Source organism: Scyliorhinus torazame, chromosome 21, assembly GCF_047496885.1.
Source record: "Scyliorhinus torazame isolate Kashiwa2021f chromosome 21, sScyTor2.1, whole genome shotgun sequence".
In the NCBI taxonomy this organism is placed as follows: Eukaryota; Metazoa; Chordata; class Chondrichthyes; order Carcharhiniformes; family Scyliorhinidae; genus Scyliorhinus; species Scyliorhinus torazame.
Genome location: NC_092727.1, coordinates 119,695,385 through 119,719,125, shown reverse-complemented (window position 1 = coordinate 119,719,125; position 23,741 = coordinate 119,695,385). Strand labels below are relative to the sequence as shown.

The following is a 23,741-nucleotide window of genomic DNA, read 5'->3' as shown; positions in this document are numbered from 1 at the left end:
TTAATGAGTGAACTTTTTAACATAAAATCTTTAACAAAATTCCTTGCATGTTAATGATGTTAAATTGTCCCAGTACTTAAAAAGCTCGCCAATCAAAATCACTACCTCTTGTGCAAAGCATGTTTTTCTAAACCAGTGGGGCGAATGAGCCTGTCAGCAAACCAATATGTGTTAGTCAATGAATTACCAGCATAGCACACTGGGCCAAATGGCCACCTTCTGTGCAGTATTATTCTATGAATATCAATCAAAATGTTTCATTGCCTTCCTTAGGGTATTTCTTGCCCTGCAGCTGTTTGTGCCCAAAGATCATCTACCGCCCTATAAATGTACACCAGATACAATGTTTTCCTACACGGCTCTATGAATGAATCTGAATGCAGCTGAGTGAGATTTGTTAGGTCTGCTGCTCCCTGTAGAGACCTGTCTAATTACATCAGTGTCGGGCGTGGAATTCTAAAAGGGTGAGTTGATTTTTTTTTGGACTGTGTACAGAGAACCTAGTTCTACCCAATACTGATGGACGTTTGGCAAAAGGGGAAGTAAAGTCACTGTTTCAGGTATCTAACATGGAAGAAAGGATAGAGAAGGAGAAGATGCAAAATAAAATTTGCAAGCTTGGTACCAGAACTGAGAGGGTACAGCTATCTGGAAAGGCTGAACAGCCCAGGGCTTGCTCCTCCTGCAGAGCGAAGACTGAGCTGTGACCTGATAGCGGTTTTCAGAATGATGAAGGGATTCAGTAAGGTAGACGTAGAAATGTTTCAACACGATGGCTAGTCCAAAACTAGAGGGGGGTGGGGGGGCGCATAAATGTTAGGTTGTCGCTAATAAATTCAATAAGGAATTCAGGAATTCAAGGCTTTACTCAGAATGTGGTAAGAATGTGGACCTCGCTACTTCATGGCGTAGTTGAAGATATAGATGTATTTAAGGGGAATGCAGGTGAACATGACAGGAAAATGAATAGGAAGGTATTTTGATTAGGTCAGATGGAGGAAGTAGAGTGCTAGAAGGCTCGTGTGGGCCACAAACACTGCCTTGTTTCTATGCTGTAAATTCTGTGCGAAATATTAATTTAGAAGTACCTACCAGAGCAACAAGTAGGGAGTAATACAATTGGTCTCAGTGTCCCTGTGCAAGGGATCAAAAAATCATCAGCTGGGTTCCCTTATTGATTGCTATTGCTTGAAAGTGATCACAGGACCAGCTGGGGTATTATCTGCCTCGTGGTCCAACACATGTCCGATACTCACTGTGTCACAAATTGGTGCCTGGTATTCAGTTTATTTGCAAAATGCAGCCCTGAGCAGCGATATTGAGCCAGGCAGCTCTGTCCCATTTGCATTCCTATCTCTTGGGCGGGATGCTCCGACCCCCCCTGCCAGGTCGGAGAATCGCCGGGGGTCGGCGTGAATCCCGCCCCTGCCGGCCTCCAAATTCTCCCACCCCCCCAAAAGTCGGCGAGGCGTGAATCCCGCCGCCTGCCTCGGAGAATGGCGGGGACCAGCGCGACTCACATGGGTCCCGGGGCCGCCCGAATTCTCCGGCCCGCAATGGGCCGAGTTCCTGCCTGTTTTTGCCGGGTCCCGCTGGCGTAAATCAAGGTAGGTCCCTACTGGCGGGACCCAGCTCCGTGGCCGGCCTCCGGGGTCCTCGGCGGGGCGCGGGGCGATCTGGCCCCGGGGGTGCCCCCACTGTGACCTGGCCCGCGGTCGGGGCCCACCGATCCGTGGGCGGGCCTGTGCCGTGGGAGCACTCTATTCCTACGCGCCGGCCGTGTAGCCCTCCGCAATGGCCGGTGCGAAGGTGAACCCCCTGCGCATGCGCGGGGATGACGTCAGCAGACGCTGACGCTCCCGCACATGAGCGGGCAGGCGCCGGCCGGCGGAGTCCCTTCGGCCCAGGCTGGCGCGGCGCCAAAGGCCTTCCACGCCTGCTTGCGGGAGCGCAAGCCACTCCGGCACCTTTGGGGCGGCTTGACACCGGAGTTTTCCCCGCCACTCCACTGCGCCGTTTCTGCCCGCCCCACCAATTCCCGGAGAATCCCGCCCCTTATCTCCTGGTTTGCTAGGAATTTTGGAAAGGGTTGTCCTTCGCGCTATTACTTCGTAGGATCATGAGCAATAGGAGTAGGGTTTTAGCTCCTTGAGTCTGCTCCGGCAATCAATAAGATCATCACTGATCTGATTGTGGCTTTAACTCCACTTTCCTTAACTCTACTGTAGCACAAGTGGTTAGCACTATGGCTTCACTGCGCCAGGGTCCCAGGTTCGATTCCCCGCTGGGTCTCTGTCTGTGCGGAGTCTGCACATTTTCCCCGTGTCTGTGTGGGTTTCCTCCGGGTGTTCAGGTTTCCTCCCACAGTCCAAAGACGTGCAGGTTAGGTGGATTGGCCATGATAAATTGCCCTGAGTGACCAAAAAGTTTGGAGGGGTTATTGGGTTACGGGGATAGAGTGGAAGTGAGGGCTTAAGTGGGTCGGTGCAGACTTGATGGGCCGAATGGCCTCCTTCTGCACTGTATGTTCTATGTTCTTCCCTGTTGCGTCTGGACCAACATAGCATGCAGGAGGTGGGACTTAGCTGGAGAAGGGTCTGCGTCTGGAGTTTGGGGATGGAGGCCGCCCGCGACACTGGCCTCTGGAATACTTCAGCAGTGGGTGGGGAGAGAATCTATTGGGTGGATTTTGCAACTTCAGTGTTATCGAGGAGGTCCACCTTGAAGCCTCAAGATTGTTCCTGGAGATCCGTCTTCTTTCTTCAACTGTGAGTGAGTGATGTCAGGCGCCTTTTAAATACGGCCTCCAGATATGACGGCGGGACTTTTCAGAGAGTATTGGAGCCTCTGGAAGCTCGTTCAAGCGACGGTATTTCTCGTTGGGACCAGACGGGTTACTATTCAACCTCTGGGGAAACATCACACCACAGTTGAAGCTTTCCTTTGCTCGATGTGCATGTATTTTGTTAAGTCAGTTGTTATGATCTCGAGAGCACTGCCGCAAAAGGCAGTGGAAGCAGATGCAAGAGTAGCTTCCTTAAGGGGATTGGATGTATATTTGGGAAGGGAAAAAGATGTGCTGTGCGATGTTGTGGATTCTGGCTTATCTCTTGAAATCCCCCCTGCAGTGAGTTCCCATCTCAACCTGGTCATCGGAGGACGGGGAGGTCAGGGAGATGCCAATAGGGTAAAAGATGTCGAGCGCAGGTTAACCACTAACCCTGGGAGAAGTCAGTGTGTGCTTTCGCCCTGAGATTCTCAGCATCCCTTGCCTATTCGTCAATTGCAAAGCAGCATTGGGCTCTTGGGAGAGATCCTGTACAGCACAACAATGACCAAACTTCAAAAAGCACCGGCCGTAAAGGATTTGGGGGCTCCAGGTGGCCGTGAATAGAGCTGTGCAAATGCAAACCTTTTTTAATTGCCGATTCCGGTAGCACAGTGGTTAGCACCGTTGCTTCACGGGTCCCAGGATCAATTCCCGGCTGGGTCACTGTCTGTGCGGAGTCTGCACGTTCTCCCCGTGTCTGCGTGGGTTTCCTCCGGTCTCCTCCCACAAGTCCCAAAAGAGCGCGCTGTTCGGTGAATTGGACATTCTGAATTCCCCTCTGTGTGCCCGAACAGGCGCCGGAACGTGGCGACTAGGGGCTTTTCACAGTAACTTCATTGCAGTGTTAATGTAAGCCTACTTGTGACAATAAAGATTAGAATGATAAACGGGACTGGGAGGGAGCTGAGAAAAGTGGGGGGGGGGGAAACTAACCCGGAGGTGGGAGGATTGAAAGGGTTAAATTGAGAAGAACTTTGAAAGTCAAACATTTTGAGTCTCTGGAAAATCCCTTTGCATTATTCTCAAGCGTTTGGAATTAATTTCACTGACTGTCTAGCACCTTGCCTGATGACTGCTCTGTTGTTTTTGCTTCTGCTCCCCCTTTCTCCCTCTCATCTACTAGTATCAGCTTGCAGACTGCCATGGAAATTCCTGTTTTGCTTCAAACAGTCAATGGGAGTGAACTGCCCTCCAGCAGTATGTTCGCCTTCGTTTGAAACAAACAGCCTTCGTGATGAGGTGGAGCCCCGCCCAGAAAACACAAGCGTTCAGACTCGTTTGAAAATCCTTCAGCCCCGATCAGTATTCAAAAAAAAAAGCGATGACAGGGATGAAGCAGATAGAAAAATTCCTGAAGAAGCAAACCTCGACTCTGACCAGAAGCCGCGTGGATAAGGATGGCTTTTTCCCAGCGACGCTGAAGCGCAGACCGAGCACGTCCAAAATACTCCCGTTTCTAAGGGACACGGTGTCCGGGAGTGACAGCCCCAGCCCCAAGGATGAGTTCAGCCCAGACATTGCTTGCCTGGAGAGCAAATGGACAGACACCGAGGATGATCTGACCAGCCCTTCCCTGTCGTCGGGCGAAATCAGCCCCAACGGGTCCACGCTCGGCAGCAAGTTGTGGCATCTGTCAGACACCCCAGAGAACATCGTGGAGCACGTGCTGGAGGGAGTGCTGGAGTCTACGAAGAACAGCGCGGATACAGGTAAGTGTAAAAAAAAAACACATTGCCAGCATCTGGGACTGAATGAAGCAGCACCTATGTCACTTGAATGGGAGTGTAACTAAACATAGTGGCGGAAGTGCCAGCTCATGATGAGCACTGATTCAGCAGAGTTAGAAAAGCCAATTTGATCAAATTTTGAGTCGACCGGGTTTTAAAATCTGGATCCAGGTCAAATCCGGCGCCAATTCTCTTGGCCCTGTTCCAAAAGTTGTGGAAGCATGCCTGAAGCTTACTCGGGATAAGAGCATAATACGACTAGTGCTTCAAACTCCATTTGGACTTCCAAAATGTTCACTCTCGTTCCCAACCCAAATGACTTTGTGGTCTTCTTTGAAAGATATCTCACAATTGGATAACGGCTGGGCCCGCAATTCTGTGTGAACAGGACGTGGCTCTCCACTGAAGTTGAATGCCGAGCCTGAGCCTTAAATATTAATTTTCCAGATATTGAGTGAATAAAGATTAAATGCATTTGTTCCCAGCTCGGTGTCCAGTCACAAACTTTGCTTCTTTTATGACAGGAGTTGATCACTCTGAAGAAGAAATTGCTGTTTTTTTTTTTCAGGGCGAACGTCTTGGGTTTGTTGGTTTCTGTGCTTTGGCATGTGTCTATTATTGGGTTCTCTCGTGAGCGGATGAATAGTTATCCATTTGTCCCTGGCAATAAGCAGTCACTAGGATCAACCCTGGCAGCTATGTTGGGTGTGATTTCTTGGCAATGGAAAAGCAATTGGAGTTCCTATTTACCTGGAGAAGTGGGCAATGAGGAGTTAAAAGCGGCTAAAATATTAGCACGTTGACTCTGACCCAATAACCTCTACATTTAACTGGAGTACACAAGGCTGCAACTCCCTCAAGAGAAGCCTATTAACATACCCTGGGGCTCCAATTGACCAGAAACCTAACTGGACCACCCATAGAAATAATATGGCTACAGGGGCAGGTCAGATGCTGGGAATTGTGCAGTAAGTTACTATGCCCCTGACTCCCCAAGATCTGATGTGGAGATGCCGGTGTTGGACTGGGGTGGGCACAGTAAGAAGTCTCACAACACCAGGTTAAAGTCCAACAGGTTTATTTGAAGTCACAAGCTTTCGGAGCACTGCTCCTTCATCAGATGAAGTCCACCCGGTCAGCGGCAGGAATATAGTGGCACACCCATCGATTTGTTTAAAAAATGCTCTTTAGCAACCTGACCAGGCCAGGAAAGGTAAGTGGTTGCACGTTCACCTGCCCCCTGTTGTGGACAGGGCCGGCAATTCTGTAAACGTTGCCTGCGGTGATGCCAGTTAGAATGAGTCGATGCCTGCATTTGAATCTCTCTGACTGGTTTCCAATGAATGTAGGGTGTCATTGGCTGCACACACTTGGTAATCCGCTCATCCCCAGCGAAGTGTCTGTGAACAGCAAGGATGCTACTCGTTTCCGCTCTGCCCCTTCTGGCACTTGGCAAATGGCAAATCGGTGGAAGCCTATTTCCAATTCTCGCCCTTCTGCCTGTCCTGTGCTTTCAGAGCTAATGAATGACTAATAAATGATTAGCAAGTTTGCAGATGATACTAAGATTGGTGGAGTTGCAGATAGCGAGGAGGACTGTCAGAGAATGCAGCAAAATATAGATAGATTGGAGAGTTGGGCAGAGAAATGGCAGATGGAGTTCAATCCAGGCAAATGCGAGGTGATGCATTTTGGAAGATCTAATTTAAGAGCGGACTATACGGTCAATGGAAGAGTCCTGGGGAAAATTGATGTACAGAGAGATCTGGGAGTTCAGGTCCATTGTACCCTGAAGGTGGCAACGCAGGTCGATAGAGTGGTCAAGAAGGCATACAGCATGCTTGCCTTCATCGGACGGGTATTGAGTACAAGAGTCGGCAGGTCATGTTACAGTTGTATAGGACTTTGGTTAGGCCACATTTGGAATACTGCGTGCAGTTCTGGTCGCCACATTACCAGAAGGATGTGGAAGCTTTAGAGAGGGTGCAGAGGAGGTTCACCAGGATGTTGCCTGGAATGGAGAGTGCTAGCTATGAAGAAAGGTTGAGTAGATTAGGATTGTTTTCGTTGGAAAGACGGAGGTTGAGGTGGGACCTGATTGAGGTCTACAAAATTATGAGAGGTATGGACAGGGTGGATAGCAACAAGCCTTTTCTAAGAGTGGGGGTGTCAATTACAAGGGGTCACAATTTCAAGGTGAGAGGGGGAAAGTTTAAGGGAGATGTGCGTGGAAAGTTTTTTACGCAGAGGGTGGTGGGTGCCTGGAACGCTTTGCCAGCGGAGGTGGTAGAGGCGGGCACGATAGCATAATTTAAGATGCATCTAGACAGATATATGAACGGGCGGGGAACAGAGGGAAGTAGATCCTTGGAAAATAGAAGACAGGTTTAGATAAAGGATCTGGATCGGCGCAGGCTGGGAGGGCCGAAGGGCCTGTTCCTGTGCTGCAATTTTCTTTGTTCTAATAGCATCTGTTCACAGAATGGAAGTAGTTCCTTTGGTGAGGCTTCTACGCGGGGGAGGTAAGGGGGAGGGTAAGTGGAGGCACAGGTGAAGCTATGAAGAAGTGAGCAGAAAGAGTATGGATGTGCGTGCAAAATAAATGAATGTGAAGGTTGATGCGATAGAATGGGCTCGAGAAGGCAGAGTGACGGGGTGGAGTGGCACACACAACAAGGTGCAGGTGAATGTGCAACTTCTTACCTTTCCTGCCCTGGTTACGTCAGTAAAGAGCCTTTTGGCACAAAATCCATGAGGTGCCCCACGTCACCATACTCCTGCTGCTGACCCCATGCCTGCTATGTGACAGCAGCAGGTTTCTTCCTCCGGCTGTTGTGGGATGGCATTTTCCTCCATTCTTCACAGCGCCCCCGCGCTAGGTCGAGGGAGATCGTTAAAATGGGGCACAGCTTCTGAACATCCTGACTCAGTATCCTGCAATTACTTTCTCTGTGCCAAACCTCCCAACTCCTCCAAATATTCTCTTTGGATTGGCCTTTTAAATACTAGAATTGAAGTAGGGTCATGCAGGTCCTCAACCTGCTGGCAATTAATGGCAAACCTGAAAGTAAAATGATAATCAGGTAGCTGCATTAATATGCCAGAACTTGCATCTGGCTTTCCTGTGTGCCTTTGTCAGAGGGAACCATTCAGTTAAGGATGCACACGAGAGTCGCTGGTAGTCTTGTAGTTGTGTACACCATGGGTGGTCTTGTTAATGGTTGTGCACATCGATGAATGAGATGACTAGTGGCAGTATCCCAACTCTGACATCATAAGGTTTTGGCTTCAAGCCCCAATCCAAGACTTGCACACATAATCTTTGCTGACATTTCAATGCTGCATGCAAGTCAAGAACGAATGACTGCACCTCAAAAGATAATTCGCTGGATGTGAAGTACTTTGGGGCTCCTCGAGAGATGGGACAACTCAATCTCTTTCTTCCCTTGCAGCCTGAGAAAGAGAAATTGGATTTAAAGATCTGTCATGTCAACAGATCTCAATGTGAAGAATGTGTTTACCTGAAGGCTCGTCCCAGGTCGCCTTTATTCTGGTACGAATCACAATGTTCGCGCTCTGTCAGATAAGAGAATGCACCAGGGGAAGGAAGCCCGGAAAACCTATTTGTGATCCTAACAGCCCGTTAGTCGTCGAAAATCCTTCAGAAAATGTATTGAAAGCGCAGCTTTCCAATCATCAAAGGTCCTTGTGTCTTTTAAGATGAGTGGGATCTTCCCGTGTCAGTCATAACTCAGTTGGCAATGCTTCCTCCTGTGAGTCAGAGGATTCTGGGTTCAAGTCACGCCAGGACTCGAGCACAAGAAACCATGGCTGCCACACCTGTGCAGTAAAAGGAGTGCTGCACTGTTGGAGGTGCCGTTTTCCAGATAAAATGTGACTACAAGGCTCGCCTGCCCTCTCAGGGGGACGTAAAAAGATCCCATTACACTATTTTGAAGTAGAGCAACACTGACTGCATTTCAAAGTGTGTCAGTGTCTTTGTGACGTCCCATGTTTTTTTTCTTCTATTCCTTCATGGGATGTGGGCATCGCAGGTTGGGCCAGAACTCTTCCAACTTCTTCCATCGGGCAGGAGATACAGAAGCCTGAGAACACGCACGAACAGACTCAAAAACAGCTTCTGTTACCAGACTCCTAAATGACTCTCTTATGGACTGATTTCATTAACACTACACCCTGTATGCTTCATCCTATGCCAGTGCTTATGTAGTTACATTGTATATGTTGTGTTGCCCTATTATGTATTTTCTTTTATTCCCTTTTCTTCTCGTGTACTCAATGATCTGTTGAGCTGCTCGCAGAAAAATACTTTTCACTGTACCTCGGTACACGTGACAATAAACAAATCCAATCCAATCCAATTTATACCCATCCCTAATTGCTCTTTAGAAGTTGGGGAGGGGGCTGCCTTCTTGAACCGCTGCAGTCCGTGCGGTGTAGGTACACCCATAGTGCTGTTAGGGAAGGTGACAGTGACGGTGCGGCGATATATTTCCAAGCCGGGATGGTGAGTTATGAAAGGTGCGATGGAAAGTCAGGTGTGTTTTTTTAAAATAAATTTAGAGTACCCACTTCATTTTTACCAATTAAGGGGCAATTTAGCGTGGCCAATCCAACTAGCCTGCACATCTTTGGGTTAGAACATAGAACATACAGTGCAGAAGGAGGCCATTCGGCCCATCGAGTCTGCACCGACCCACTTGAGCGCTCAATTCCACCCTATGCCCGGAACCCAATAACCCCTCCTAATCTTTTTGGTCACTAAGGGCAATTTATCATGGCCAATCCACCTAACCTGCACGTGTTTGGACTGTGGGAGGAAACCGGAGCACCCGGAGGAAACCCACGCAGACACGGGGAGAACGTGCAGACTCCACACAGACAGTGACCCAGCGGGGAATCGAACCTGGGACCCTGCTGCTGTGAAGCCACAGTGCTATCCACATGTGCTACCGTGCTGCACGTGAAACCCATGCAAACACGGGGAGAATGTGCAAACTCCACATGGACAGTGACCCAGAGCTGGGATCAAAAATGAGACCTCGGTGCCGTGAGGCAGCAGTGCTACTCACTGCGCTGCCCTCAAATTCAGGTGTTTAATGGTGAGTAGGCATAGGAAGATCCCGATGACTGTATGGACCTCAGTCGCTGGTGTAAGAAAATGCATAATTCAAAGCACCGGTGTTATCAATAACGTTGCAGAAAGCATTCTATCGCCTAGACGGAGATGCCCGTAGCCAATGAATGAACATAAAAAACACACAGGACATAAAAAAAAGATACATGACATCACAAAGCCAATGACAGACTTTGAAATGTAGTCAGCGTTATAAAGGAGAGAATACAGCAGCCAATTAATGCACGGTTAGATCCTACAAACAGCAACGTGATAATGGCCGGATCATCTGCTGTTCGTGTGTGATGTTGATAGAGAGATAAATAAACAGCCCGGACACACGGGGATAGCTCCCCATCTTCTGCTTCAAAACATTGTCTTTCTACATCCACCTGAGAGGGTAGACAAGGCCTCAGATTCACATCTTATCTGGAAAATGCCACTCCTGGCGGTGTGGCACTCCTCCAGTACCGCACAGCATTGTCAGCCTTGTTTATGGGCCATCAGTGTGAGCCCTTTCCATAAGTGGCAATACGATTTGGCTGAGACACTGATTCAATAATGGCAGCTTGTGACTTTTAGTTTTGGATTGTACCATCTACAGTTTAATTATGTACTCGAGCATGCTATTGACTTAACAATTTCTCACACATGGTAGTTCTACTATGCAGCGTCTTACAAATGCAAACTGACAATGCTGCACAAGATTAACATCTATCGAAAGAACCTTTTGTTGGGAGACATTTTCCTTTTGATAGCTTTAGTAAAGTTAAGTTTATTGTTGTGCTCTGTACCCTGTGTAGGGATGTCTTTAATGTGTGATACTAAGTGATTTCTGCTGCGTTTAGAGAGACTCACTGCTTGGTTAATCTCTCAAAGTGATTGACATCCACAAATGAGCCCATTTCAAGTCTATGTCAAAATTCTAACTGTACTCCGAGAGGTGGTCACTGAGGTTAAATATGATACTGACAGTCAGTGTAGAAAGCAAATTGTTTCATTCTGCCACACTGATTTCCCTCACTTTCAACAATAGATACAGTCTAATAATTTCACACTGTGTGTTAAGAGCTAATACACTTAATCATAGAATCCCTACAGTGCAGGAGGCCATTTGTCCCATCGAGTCTGGCCCGACCCTCTGAAAGAGCACCCTACCTCGTCCCAACCCCCACCACCCCCGTAACCCCACCAAACCTAACTAATGGACACTAAGGGGCAATTTAGCATGGCCAATCCACCTAACCTACACATCTTTGGACTATGGGAGGAAACCGGAGCACCCGGAGGAAACCCACGCAGACACGGGGAGGACGTGCAAACTCCACACAGTCACCCGAGGTCGGAATCAAACCTGGGTCCCTGGTGCTGTGATACAGCAGTGCTAGCCTCTGTGCCGCCCTGTTAACGTGCAATTATTTTTTGTGTAAGGACTATAGGACATCGGTAGACTTTTGCCTATGCTCCCACCGGAACAGCAGGAGTTCTTTCAGCGACGCAAGCCATTCAATCAGGTCTCCTTCTGGGACAAGGTCAGGTTATTGCACATTAACCTACAAAGTTGAGGTTAACTATTCTTTTAGGGCTCCTTACTCTTCAATTAAAGGTGGACATGCAAATTCGCACTTGCTTTGAAGCCCACATCATGTGAATAACACCTGCTCTAAGGTAATGTTAGTGCAGCAAAGAGCTGGCGTAGATCCAATCCACAGCAAAAGAGGACATTTCAATGCACACAATAACCTGGATGCAGCAGCAGGTGGCCCTTTGATGTTGGAGGTAGCGAAGGATTAAAGAGGCAGCAAGTCTTGGGCAGAGATGATCGTTGTGGTCCTGTATTATATTAAGCAGTCTGACTGATGTAAGTGCCAAGTAGCCGCTTTAGGCTGGTTCTTCCATCGAGATTTGCATTTAATAGACTCCTTTTTAAGTAAGTAATCAAAGCTCAGTATGGCTGTGTGTGTGGACACCACCAATTTTGAAAGTAAATTATTGCTTTTAGGTAAGTTGATGGGCTGCATTTTACCAGCCCATTGGGCGGAGGCTAGGCTAGGTGGCATGATGGCTGGCAAAGTTTATTTTTATTCATTGATGCGATGCTGGCGAGACCAGCATTTATTGCCCATCCCCGGTTGCCCTTGAGAAGGTGGTGGTGAGCTGCCTTCTTGAAGCGCTGCAGTGCCTGAAGTGCAGGTACACCCACAGTGCTGTTAGGGAAGGAGTTCCTGTATTTTGGCCCAGCGACAATGAAGGACTGGCGATATATTTCCAAGTCAGTATGGGAGTGATTTGGAAAGGAACTTCCAAGTGATGGTGTTACCTGGGGCGAAATTCTCCGGTATCGGCGCGATGTCCGCCGACCGGTGGCAAAAACGGCTCAAATCAGTCGGGCATCGCGCCGCCCCAAAGGTGCGGAATCCTCCACATCTTGGGGGGCCGAGCCCCAACCTTGAGGGGCTAGGCCCGCGCCGGACTAATTTCCGTGCTGTCAGCTGGCGGAAAAGGCCTTTCATGCCCCGCCAGCTGGCGCGGAGATGACATCTCCGGGCGGCGCATGCACGGGAGCGTCAGCGGCCGCTCACTGCATCCCTGCGCCCTGCGCATGCGCTGTGGAGGGAGTCTCTTCCGCCTCCGCCATGGTGGAGACTGTGGCGAAGGCAGAAGGGAAAGAGTGCCCCCATGGCACAGGCTCGCCCGCGGATCGGTGGGCCCCGATCGCGGGCCAGGCCACTGTGGGGGCACCCCCCGGGGCCAGATCGCCCTGCCCCCAGGACCCCGGAGCCCGCCCGCGCCGCCTTGTCCCGCCGGTAAGGTAAGTGCTTTAATCCACGCCGGCGGGACAGGCATCCTCGCAGCAGGACTTCGGCCCATCCAGCCCGGAGGGGGGGGGGGGGGGGGGGCGCCAACCGCGCGGCGCGATTCCCGCCCCCGCCGAATCTCCGGTGCCGGAGAATTCGGCAACCGGCGGGGACGGGATTCACGCCAGCCCCCGGCGATTCTCCGACCCGGCGGGGGTCAGAGAATCTCGCCCCTGGTATCTGCTGCTCTTGTCCTTGGGTTTGGACGGTGCTGTCTAAGGAACTTTGGTGAGTTCCTGCAGTGCATCTTGCACGTGGTACACATGGCTGCCACTGTTCGTCGGTGGTGCAGGGATTGAATGTTTGTGGAAGGACTACCAATCAAACGTGCTGCTTTGTCCTGGATAGTGTTGAGCGATGATAAACCCCCCAGGACGTTGTAAGTGCGGGATTCAGCGATGGTAATGCCATTCAATGTCATGTGTTACATCCTCACTTGTGTGGCGCGAATGTTACTTGCCACTTGTTAGCTCAAGCCTGGATATTGTCCAGGTCTTGCTGCATTTGGTCATTGACTGCTTCAGTATCTGAGGAGTCGCGAATGGTGCTGAACATTGTGCAGTCATCAGTGCGAGACAGCATGGTGTGATACAATAGCGGGTGATGTACCCAAGATCTTCCCACCACCATGCCATCTAGCCAGTGGTGGGAAAGATGGCAGACTAGAGTCAATTGGTCCACTTAAGCGGCCAATTATGGTCCTCTTCCTCCCTCCATTGGTATTTTAGCAGTGCTTGGGGAGACCTCCACCACATCTGGAGATCAGCAGGTAAACCAAGGCAGCCTCTGGAAAGCTGTGAGTGGGAGAAGGGAAGAGAGTAGGGGGTTTGCATTCCTTATCGGACACTCTTTGGCCCATGGAGGGACAACCCTGGTGGAAATTGGTCCAGGTGCCTGTAAACCCCACATGCCCAACTTTGAGACGGTACAGCCATCAATGTGTTCTTATCCTCCAGGTACAGCCCAGCATTGCTTAAAAGGAGAACGGAATCAAACGTTTCATTCAGGGTGGACGAAAGGGTGGCTAATCCTGAAGCAAAACATACTCTGATATACTCTGCGCTGCTGTTCTGGGATTAACATGAAGGTGCATTCATTGCTAAAACAAAGGAGATAGAGTTTAATCTGCATAACTGCACCGTACCTGACCTGGGAATATGTAATACTGATATTGGTCGCGGGATTTTCCGGCCCGGCTCCGGGCTGAGAGAATCCCGCCCCCAATATCAGTATTGAATCAGCGGAGAATCGGCACCATTGGCGCCGGCGTGGTGGCGCATCGCCGATCGGGGGCCGTTCTACACGGCCAGCCCGCCAATTCTCGTCCCGGGATGGGCCGAGCGGCCATAGTAAAAACACCGAGTCCCGCCGGCGTCGTCCACACCTGCTTTCAGCCGGCGGGAACTCGGCGTGGAAGGGTCGGGGGGCGGCCTGTGGTGGAGGGGGCTCCGACCCTGGGGGAGGGGGCTCCGACCCTGGGGGCGGGGGCCTCCGATGTGGCCTGGCCCGCAATCGGGGCCCACCGATCGGCGGGCCGGCCTCTCTGGCTGGCGGCCTCCTTTCTTCCGCGTCGGCCCCTGTAGCCCTGCGCCACGTTGCGTCGGGCCGGCGCGTTGAAGGAAGCCACTGCGCCGATCGGGGTTTCTGACGGCGTCAGATTTTTCATGGCGTCCCACTGCATGTTCGAGCCCGCCATTTGAATATTAATGGGGTTTCCTGTGGTGTGCATCCCCTGGGCAGCGGAGTGGCCCACCATTGGGATCTTCCTGCCCCACCGCTGTCTAAGGGGTTTCCTGTTTTTCGCACCGTCTGCCGCCTGGGAACCTGTGGCTGGGGGGGGGGGGGGGTCACTGACAGTGGGACCGGAAAATCCCACCTGTTGCGGTTAATTTTTCGAGAGAATTCTTTGTCATTGGTCTGGGCTCTTGATGTTGGAGTTTGGCAATGCCTCCTTTGGAATGAGCCTGGCCAAGATGGAAGAAGAAAGCAGATAGTATGATTGGAATGGCATTCTGCTGGGTTAACTTGCAGTTCAGGCAGGCATTCTGCATTCGTCTTGCTTCTTGGAAATGTGACTGGCGGTTTACAAAAACTAAAAAGAAAGATATCCATTTACGCAATAGCTTTCATGACCTCAGGATTTTCCAAACTGCTTTGCAGGCAACTAACTACTTTTGAAGTGTTGAAATGTAGGAAAGGCAGCAGTCAATTTGTCTAACCTCATTTAGAACACAAGATAAACATGTTAATAAAGGCACTGATAGAATTTGCAGTGCAGAAGGAGGCCATTCGGCCCATCGAGTCTGCACCGGCTCTTGGAAAGAGCACCCTACCCAAGGTCAACACCGCCACCCTATCCCCATAACCCAGTAACCCCACCCAACTCTAAGGGCAATTTTGGACACTAAGGGCAATTTAACATGGCCAATCCACCTAACCTGCACATCTTTGGACTGTGGGAGGAAACCGGAGCACCCGGAGGAAACCCACGCACACATGGGGAGGATATGCAGACTCCGCACAGACAGTGACCCAAGCCGGAATCGAACCAGGGACCCTGGAGCTGTGAAGCAATTGTGCTATCCACAAGGCCACCGTGCCGCCCACAAATACGGGGTTTATCAAAGAAATAGGTTTAATGGGTTTTCTCAAAACGGAAGGCTTTCCTGTGATAGTAAAACAATACATTTTGTTAACACTTAAAAAAATCAGCTTTTCTGTGCACTTAGTTGCTATTTTAAATGATCTGGACAATGAATCATTTGACGGTGAAGAAATATGTTGCTATTGACCCCTGTCTCTCTATCCAGTATTAGGAGATATTGTCCATTTGAGTGTTTTGAAGGAATGGGTAATAAGCACTCTGTTATGCATTCCATCAAACTCTCCCTTCTTGTCCAGTTCCGTTTTCTACTTGTTAAATCAAACGTGTATTCCATTGCCAAGATTTACTCCTGCTTCGTCCTCTGAGAGACTGTTCTGTTATTTGGATAATAATGAGGAGTGTGTATTTATTTTAATTGTGGAGCCCCAGACTCTCCATTGTCACGATTGTAAATGTTAAGACGATAGCTGTTCATTTACCTATTAAAGTCTAGCCAGAGTAAATCCTTTAAGTCCTTTAACTAGTCCTCGACTCCTACACAGTGTTAGTAACGGGGGGGGGGGGGGGGGGGGGGGGGGGGGGAAGAAGCTGACGCAGCTTGCTGTGCAGTGAAGCAATTGGGCAAGGGTGGCTCTGATCAACACACACGCACACGGACAGCCCAATCTAGCGCGCCTGAAGTACTGAACAAAGGCCTGACACTCGCGTTTCATCGCCGCACAGCCTCCTTGTGTCCAAACAGGGGTAGCACAGTGGTTAGCACTGTTGTTTCACAGTTCCAGGGTCCCAGGTTCGATTCCCAACTTGGGTCACTCTCTGTGTCTGCACGTTCTCCCTGTATGTGCGTGGGTTTCCTCTGGGTACTCCGGTTTCCTCCCACAGTCAAAAGTTGTGCAGGTTAGGTGGATTGGCCGTGCTAAATTGCCCTTAGTGTCCACAAAGGTTAGGTGGGGGTTACTGGTTTATGGGGATAGGCTGGAAGCGTGGGCTTAAGTAGAGTGCTCTTTCCAAGAGCCAGTGCAGACCTGATGGGCTGAATGGCCTCCTTCTGCACTGTAAATTCTATGATTCTATGAAACTGGGCATGCTAATAGTTACATAGTTGCCTCCACTTCACTCTTTTGCAGACCTCAGAAATGCACCGTCCATCTTCACTTGCTCCTGCCATTCGCCACACCTTTATAGGGCCAACGTTGAAGCCAATCCTGATCTTACCAGCTTAACCTGCCCATTGCTGCCCATTTGTCGCCCACCCTTAATTGCCCTTGAACTGGGTGGCTTGCTGGGTCATTTAAGTGCACGGTTCGGAATCAAGCACATTGCTGAGAGCCTGGAGTCACATGTAAGTGAAACCAGGTGAGGGCGGCAGATTTTGACTTGTACCTATTACGCCTGACCTTCCTTTTGTGGCACGGTAGCACAGTGGTTAGCACTGTTGCTTCACAGCGCCAGGGTCCCAGGTTAGATTCCCGGCTTGGGTACTGTCTGCGCGAAGTTTGGACGTTCTCCCCGTGTCTGCGTGGGTTTCCTCCGGGCGCTCCGGTTTTCCCCACAAGTCCCGAAAGACGTGCTTGTTAGGTGAATTGGACATTCTGAATTCTCCCTCCGTGTACCCGAACAGGTGCCGGAGTGTGGTGACGAGGGGCTTTTCACAGTAACTTCATTGCAGTGTTAATGTAAACCTACTTGTGACAATAATAAAGATTATTATTATTATTTTGAATCTGCACTGTGATTCTTTTTATCAGACTCAAATGCATTTTCCCTCCCGCCCCATCTTTGCCTCATTCCTCCTTTGCAGGCTCCAGTTTCAGCATCGTTGGCTGCCGTCTGCGTTCCTTCGATTCTTCCCAGGGTCGCCGTACAGCCGAATTGTATCTCTTTATCTGCTTATTCTGAGCATGTGTAAGCATTTCAAACTCTGCTGTTTGCCTCTGCTCAAATTGCGTTTGAATGGGAGGGTTAATCTCTGAGTAAATACTCTACTCCTACCTTGTAATTCTACCATTGTTAGGTTTTTGGCTCAATATTTTTCTTGGGCTTAGTGCATTTATCTACCTGGCCATTGTCTAGGTAATTTGTCAATGGTCACTGCCTCCAAGCTTTCTAGCCATATCACATTACCCCTTCTGATCATTCTTGTCTTTGGAATGGTGTGGAATAAACACTCTATTAGGCCATGGCTTGGCCTATACACTGCCAAACCAACTGATTAAATAGTAAATGGAACAGTGGCAACAATATGTTGTAGATTTACAGTGGATCAAATTGCATTGGAAGCTGTTTTACAGTCTGCTATATATTTTTATTCCCCCTCCTTCACTGCCCCCACTGACCCTGCTTACAAGATGGCTTCTAATTATAGACACACTGGGCGAGATTCTCCACTCCCGCGCCGGTTGGGAGAATCGCCTAGGCCGCCAAAATTTCCCAGGACGCCGGTCCGACTCCCTCCCGCGATTCTCCCAAGCGGCGGGAACGGCCCGGTCGAGTTTCGCGGGCCGCAGGCCGGAGAATCGCCAGAGACACCCAAAATGGCGATTTTCCGGCACCCCTGCTATTCTCAGGCCCGGATGGGCCGAGCGGCCAGGCCAAAACGGTCGTCCACACCTGGTCGCTGCTGTCGTGAACGGTGCGTGAACGCTGGGGGGGGGGGATCCTGCACCGGGGGGTACCGATCGTCGGGCCGTCCTCTCTGAAGGAGGACCTCCTTCCTTCCGCGGCCCCGCAAGATCCGTCCGCCATCATCTTGCGGGGCGGACTTAGAGAGGACGGCAACCACGCATGTGCGGGTTGGCGCCAGCCAATCCGCGGATGACGCCCGTTATGCGGCGTCGGCCGCATCATCTATGCGGCGCCGCCTTTATGCAGGCGACAAGGCCTGGCGCATGTAGATGACGTGGCCCCGATCCTGGCCCATTGTCAGGGCCTGAATCGGTCGGGATCGGGGCCGTTTCGCGCCGTCGTGAACCTCAACGGCGTTCACGACGGCGCGGCCACTTAGGCGTGGGGGTGGAGAATCCCGCCCACTGTATTCCCGTTTTCTGCATATTCTTCCTTTTTATTCTGTAATAAAATCGACAAGAGTTTTGGAAAAGCACAAACACAAAGCAACAGCATCATAGAGAACGCCATGATGTTAAAAGGATGTATGTTCCCTTTTGTATCCGCAACGTTATAACAAAACAATATTGACCGAATCAACATACGGGCGGCAAGGTAGCACAGTGGTTAGCACAGTTGCTTCACAGCGCCAGAGTCCCAGGTTCGATTCCGGCTTGGGTCACTGTCTGTGTGGAGTCTGCACATCCCCCCCGTGTCTGCGTGGGTTTACTCCGGGTGCTCCGGCTTCCTCTCACAAGTCCCGAAAGACGTGCTTGTTAGGTGAATTGGACATTTTGAAATCTTCCTTTATGCACCCGAACAAGTGCCGGAGTGTGGCGACTAGGGGCTTTTCACCATAACTTCATTGCAGTGTTAATGTAAGCCTACTTGTGACAATAAAGATTATTATTATTAATTGACGAATGGGTAGTTGAAGTTTCAACACTGCTTAGGAGATCAAAATTAATGATCGGTGACATTCGCTGTGCTAAATTTCAATGTGAATTATACTTGGCACAAGGGTCCCGAATCACAACTTGTGGTTTATTTTCTAGTTCCTCAGTGAATCACCTGGAGCTCACCTTAGTATTGCTACAACTTTAAAAAGATCTTCATATCTCACAGGATGGAAATTTTCTTCCATAAAGAAAATGGTGATCGACTGTTGAAGAACAGATCTCATACATAATCCATTAAACAATAAAGTCAAGCACTGTTGCAGGCCTGGTGAGAGACTTGACCTGTAACGTGGACATTTCAATAAATGCAACAGGCTGTTGAAGGCTGTTCATTAAATTACTGAAATCCTGCACAGTGAGAATGGGTGGCTCACTGTTTCTCCAACAATTGGAACTGAGATCTAATGCGACCCAGCTTAATCGACTTAAAGTATTTTTTTCTTTCCCCTCTCTCAAACATTAAGTCCTTACAGGAACACAACAGAGACAGTCCCAAATGGCAATTAGGTACATTCGTAGGAGAAAAATGGAGAATGAGTTTTACCCTGGGTATAGCATAGAAATAAGGGCCGGGATTCTCCGTAAATGGGGCTATGTCCCCACACCCGCCGGAAAACGGGCACGAATTACTCCAGACTTTTTTCAAAAAGTCCGGAGTTCTCCGATTTCAAGAGGGATAGCAGGGCCCCGGCGTGCGCTGCGCAGCTCCTGCTGCCGTTACGGGGCCCTGCACGTCCTGCCGCAGGTCCACGCACGCGCATGTCGGCCCTTCGCGTGCCGGCCCACGCGCAACATGGCGGAGCCACACAGCGGGCCGGCGCGGAAGAAGATAGGCCCCCCCAGATCGCACAGGCCCTTCAATCGGTAGCCCCCGATGGCGGGCCTGGCCGTCGTGGAGGCCCCCCCCCCCCCACCAGAACGGTCACCGCGGCCGTGAGTCCGAGCTCCCGCCGGGGGAAACCATATGGGAACCATGCCGCAGGAACTTGGCCAGTCGACCGCGGAAAATCGCCGCGGGGGCCTCTCTCACCGGCCCCCGACCGGCGCCGCGTTGACCGCGCGACTGGCGCTGATTCTCTGGCTGCCGGAGAATTGCGTCCCGGCGTTGGACCCGATCGCGGGTCTGAGGCCCCATTCTCCGCCCCAGCACCAAGTGCGATTTCGGTGTGGGGGCTCGGAGAATCCCGGCCATTTGGCCTAACATCCATGCTGGTGTATATGGTCCATACGCCTTCAGCTAATCCCTGCAACGTATCGTTTTATTCCTTTCCCCCCCTCGTGTCTTTATCCAGCTTGTTCTAAATGCATCCAGACTGTGGGCCTGAGTTGCACATTCTAATCAATCTCTGGGTAAAAAAGTTTCTCCTCAATTTCCTATTGTTATTATGAGTGACTATTTTTAAATTATGGCCTCTTGTTCTGGTCTCACCTGGAAGTGGAAACATGTTCTGTGCATTTACTCTTATCCAGCGTTTTCAGAACCTTAAGGACCTCTTATCACATTATCCCACAGACTTTGTTTCAAGGGAAATGAGCCCTAAATGCTTCAGGTTTTTCTGCTAGGCATAACGGGCAAGATTTTAACTCAATAAAAATGTATTCACTTAAACAGAGTTGAAACCAGGCCCACCCTCACAGTTCTGGTGTAATTCTAGTAAATTGTCTTTGCAACTTCTCCAGTGTCTCCTTATCTTTTTTATACTATGGAGCCGAGAACTGTTCACAATACCTCAAGTGTAGTCTAATGACTAACCAAGGTTCTGCACAAATTTAACATACTTTGTCCAATCTTCAGTTCTATTGCTGCAGCAAAGTATCCAGTGCTTCATTTGCTTGCTTTATGTAGCCTTGTTAACCTAGGTTGCTACTTATAATGGGCTGTCTCTACACCCACAGATCCCTTCAGACACTTTAATGTCCAAGGCGTTGCCTTCTTATTCCTCTAAATAATAAGTAGTTGCATTTCCCTACAATGAACTTCAGTTGACATCATACTGATGGTGAAGTGGAAACTTAATCCATTTCTCAAAGAACAGGTCATAACAAGTAAATATATATGAGAATGTGCATAAAATGCATGTGTAATAGTTGCGTCATTTACAAATAATTCATGGAAACATGATGAATAGTGGCTTATCCCAGTAAATGTAGTCTTTTATACAGACAATGTTCAATCATAATGCATTAGATATAAATATAACTGTGGTGAATGGAACTACTGTTAATTCACCAGTGCACTGTGATATCGTATTACTGCTGTATCGTGTTATGTTATGTGTTTAACCCTGTGGGCTCCACCTATGGGCCATTGTATGGCTTCACCCACAGGGGGATATGTCGGGGTATGTACGGGCTCGCCCATGGCTCCACCCCTTACAGGAAGTATAAAGGCAGCTGACCTGCGGGGCTGCATTCATTGTTGTACTGGTCACACCCAGGCTCAGTTGTAAGCTGATTAAAACCACGGTTTTACTTCTCAACGTGTCTCTCAGTGAATTGATGGTCACATCAATAACCGGACTTAGTCATGTGTAAGTGTATCAGAGTAAATGTGGTGTCATGGATCAGTGAGACCATGGATCAGTGAGACTCCCCCACACAGATTCATTTCCCTCAATCCCCGCTGAGTTTTTGATCTCATCTGCAATGGTTCTCTTCTCCCTTCCTATTAAGGGGTGGCTAATTTCACACATCCCGCTGTGCTCTCCTCTTCCTAGGCAGTCCCTCCGGATGGATGTGACCTGCTCCCACTCAGGTTCACTGGGATAGGAGATGGCTGATAAGTCCAATGTGTGATCTGCGGCCTCTACCACATGTGGGGCAGTTGGTGCTTTCGGGAAGATGGGTTGTTTGGAGGTTTGTGAGCTTCCTCCAACACTTTGATTTTGCCTCTGCATGGACGCGATGAAGTCTCTCGTTGTGTTCAGTGCCTTCCCGAATGAGCTTTCTTCATTTTGGTTGGCCAAAAGCCAGGGTCTCCCATGGCAAATGTTTGACCTCTTCAGGGATGCCTTGAGGATTTCCCTAAGACGTTCCCGCTGTCCTGGGAGTCCCCTGCCCCGGACCCTGGCCACACTCTCAGCCAATAGAGACGCGCAACCAAGGGCGAAACGAAGATTGGAGAAAAATAAGAGGGATTGGCACCTTCAAGTGAAAGGGAGGTGAGCAGCAGATAGGGTTCTTCAGTTGGCCTTCGCACTTCAGTTCTTCAGATATCTAGCAATGCTTGTTGGAACAAACGTGTGTATGGACATTGGATAGGATTGGGTTCAGCTACAATGCGCTCGCAATCAAACAACTATTAACGCTCACTGCCTTGGCTCATATGGGGAGATTGGTGAATTGGACAAGGTACTGGAAGAAAGCCAACATTAGTCCACTGCATCCTCAGCATGTCATTAACGACAGTAAGAGGGAGCAGGCGAAATGGGAAAAATTCCCAAAATCGGAAGGAAATAGACACTAATAAAATTTCAAACTTTAAAAAACCTGTTTAAAAAAACTCTCGTGCATTGGTCTTCAAAAGCAATATTGCATCATCAAAAACCTTTGATTGTGTTCTTGCCCATCTCATTCCCCCCCCTCACGCCTACCCAGCCACTATTATTCCACACTACTTTAATGAGCATGCAAACCAGGATAAATCCAAAACCACACAGGAGCTGACGGATCAAGGTAACCACTCAATATTCCTTGACTGTACCTAAGTTAATCCCATACGGAAGAGGATCGTTTTGTACGATAACTCGTGATGACAACTGCTGTACAATGTTATGCAGAACCCAAGTATATTGTGAGAAGTTTTGGGCCCTGTATCTAGGGAAGGACCTGCTGGCCTTGGAGAGGGTCCTGAGGAGGTTCACAAGAATGATCCCTGGAATGGAGAGCGGTTGAGGACTCTGGGTCTGTACTTGTTGGAGTTTAGAAGGATGAGGGGGCATCTTATTGAAACTTACAGAATACTGACAGGCCAAGTGCACAGCCTCAGACTGATCCTTTAAAACAGAGTTGAGGAGGAATATCTTCAGCCAGAGGGTGGTGAATCTGTGGAACACTTTGCCGCAGAAGGAGGCCAAGTCACTGAGTGTCTTTAACACAGAGATAGATAGATAGGTTCTTGATTAATAAGGGGGTCAGGGGTTATGGGAGAAGGTAGGAGAATGGGGATGACAAATATATAAGTCATGATTGAATGGGCTGAATGGCCTAATTCTGCTCCTATGTCTTAGGGTCACAGATGGTGATATGAACAAGGGTTCTGTGCCTGTGATGGGGATGTAGCAAAATGGGCAGTTACAGTTAAAGGCCTGGCCTCTCAACAGTTGGAGTAGCCATTCAATAGAACCGCTGTCTGCCCAGGCTTCAAGTAAGAGCAAGATGACAAAACACTTACCCAACAAGTTTGCTTGTGACCAGCCTCTGCCCAGGCAGATAGTTGGAATGCCTCCCTGCAGGAAGAGAGTGCGAGCTCCTTATTTGGAAAACAGACACTTCATCCTGATGGATTTCTCATGAACTTGACTTGTAGATTCTTTTTTTAAATAAATTTAGTGCACCCAATTCTTTTTTTCCCAATTAAGGGACAATTTGGCATGTTCAATCCACCTACCGTACACATCTTTGGGTTGTGGGGTCGAAACCCACGCAAACATGGGGAGAATGTGCAAACCACACGGACAGTGACCCAGAGTCGGGATCGAACCTGGGACCTCGGCGCCGTGAGTCAGCAGGGCTAACCACTGCGCCACCGTGCTGCCTGACTTGTAGATTCTTAAGCAGAGATTCCATGGATATCAGACACATAATTTTCAACAACAAAAAAAGACAGGCATTAAGGCTTGGCCCATCACAACGATGTGATAATGACCGTATAATCGGAATCTTAGGATGTTGGCTGAGACTAAACTATTAGCCAAGAGATCTCCTCTGCTCTTCTTCACAGTAATGGGATCTTTTAAACACAACAGAGAATGAAGTCAGGGCCTGGCTTCAAGGCCTCATCCAAAAGATGGATGTTTGAC

General features: G+C 49.4%; 1 protein-coding gene across 1 annotated transcript in view; it reads left to right on the top strand.

Moving 5' to 3' along the window:
* The first annotated feature begins 273 nt into the window (after positions 1 to 273).
* rapgefl1 (Rap guanine nucleotide exchange factor (GEF)-like 1) overlaps positions 274 to 23,741 on the top strand; it is a 79,369-nt gene continuing 55,901 nt past the window's right edge. Inside the window, exons 1-2 of the mRNA XM_072487401.1 lie at positions 274 to 464; positions 3,954 to 4,539. Coding sequence (XP_072343502.1) covers positions 4,152 to 4,539 — 388 coding nt within the window. The 5' untranslated portion in view covers positions 274 to 464; positions 3,954 to 4,151. The remainder of the gene's footprint in view (positions 465 to 3,953; positions 4,540 to 23,741) is intronic.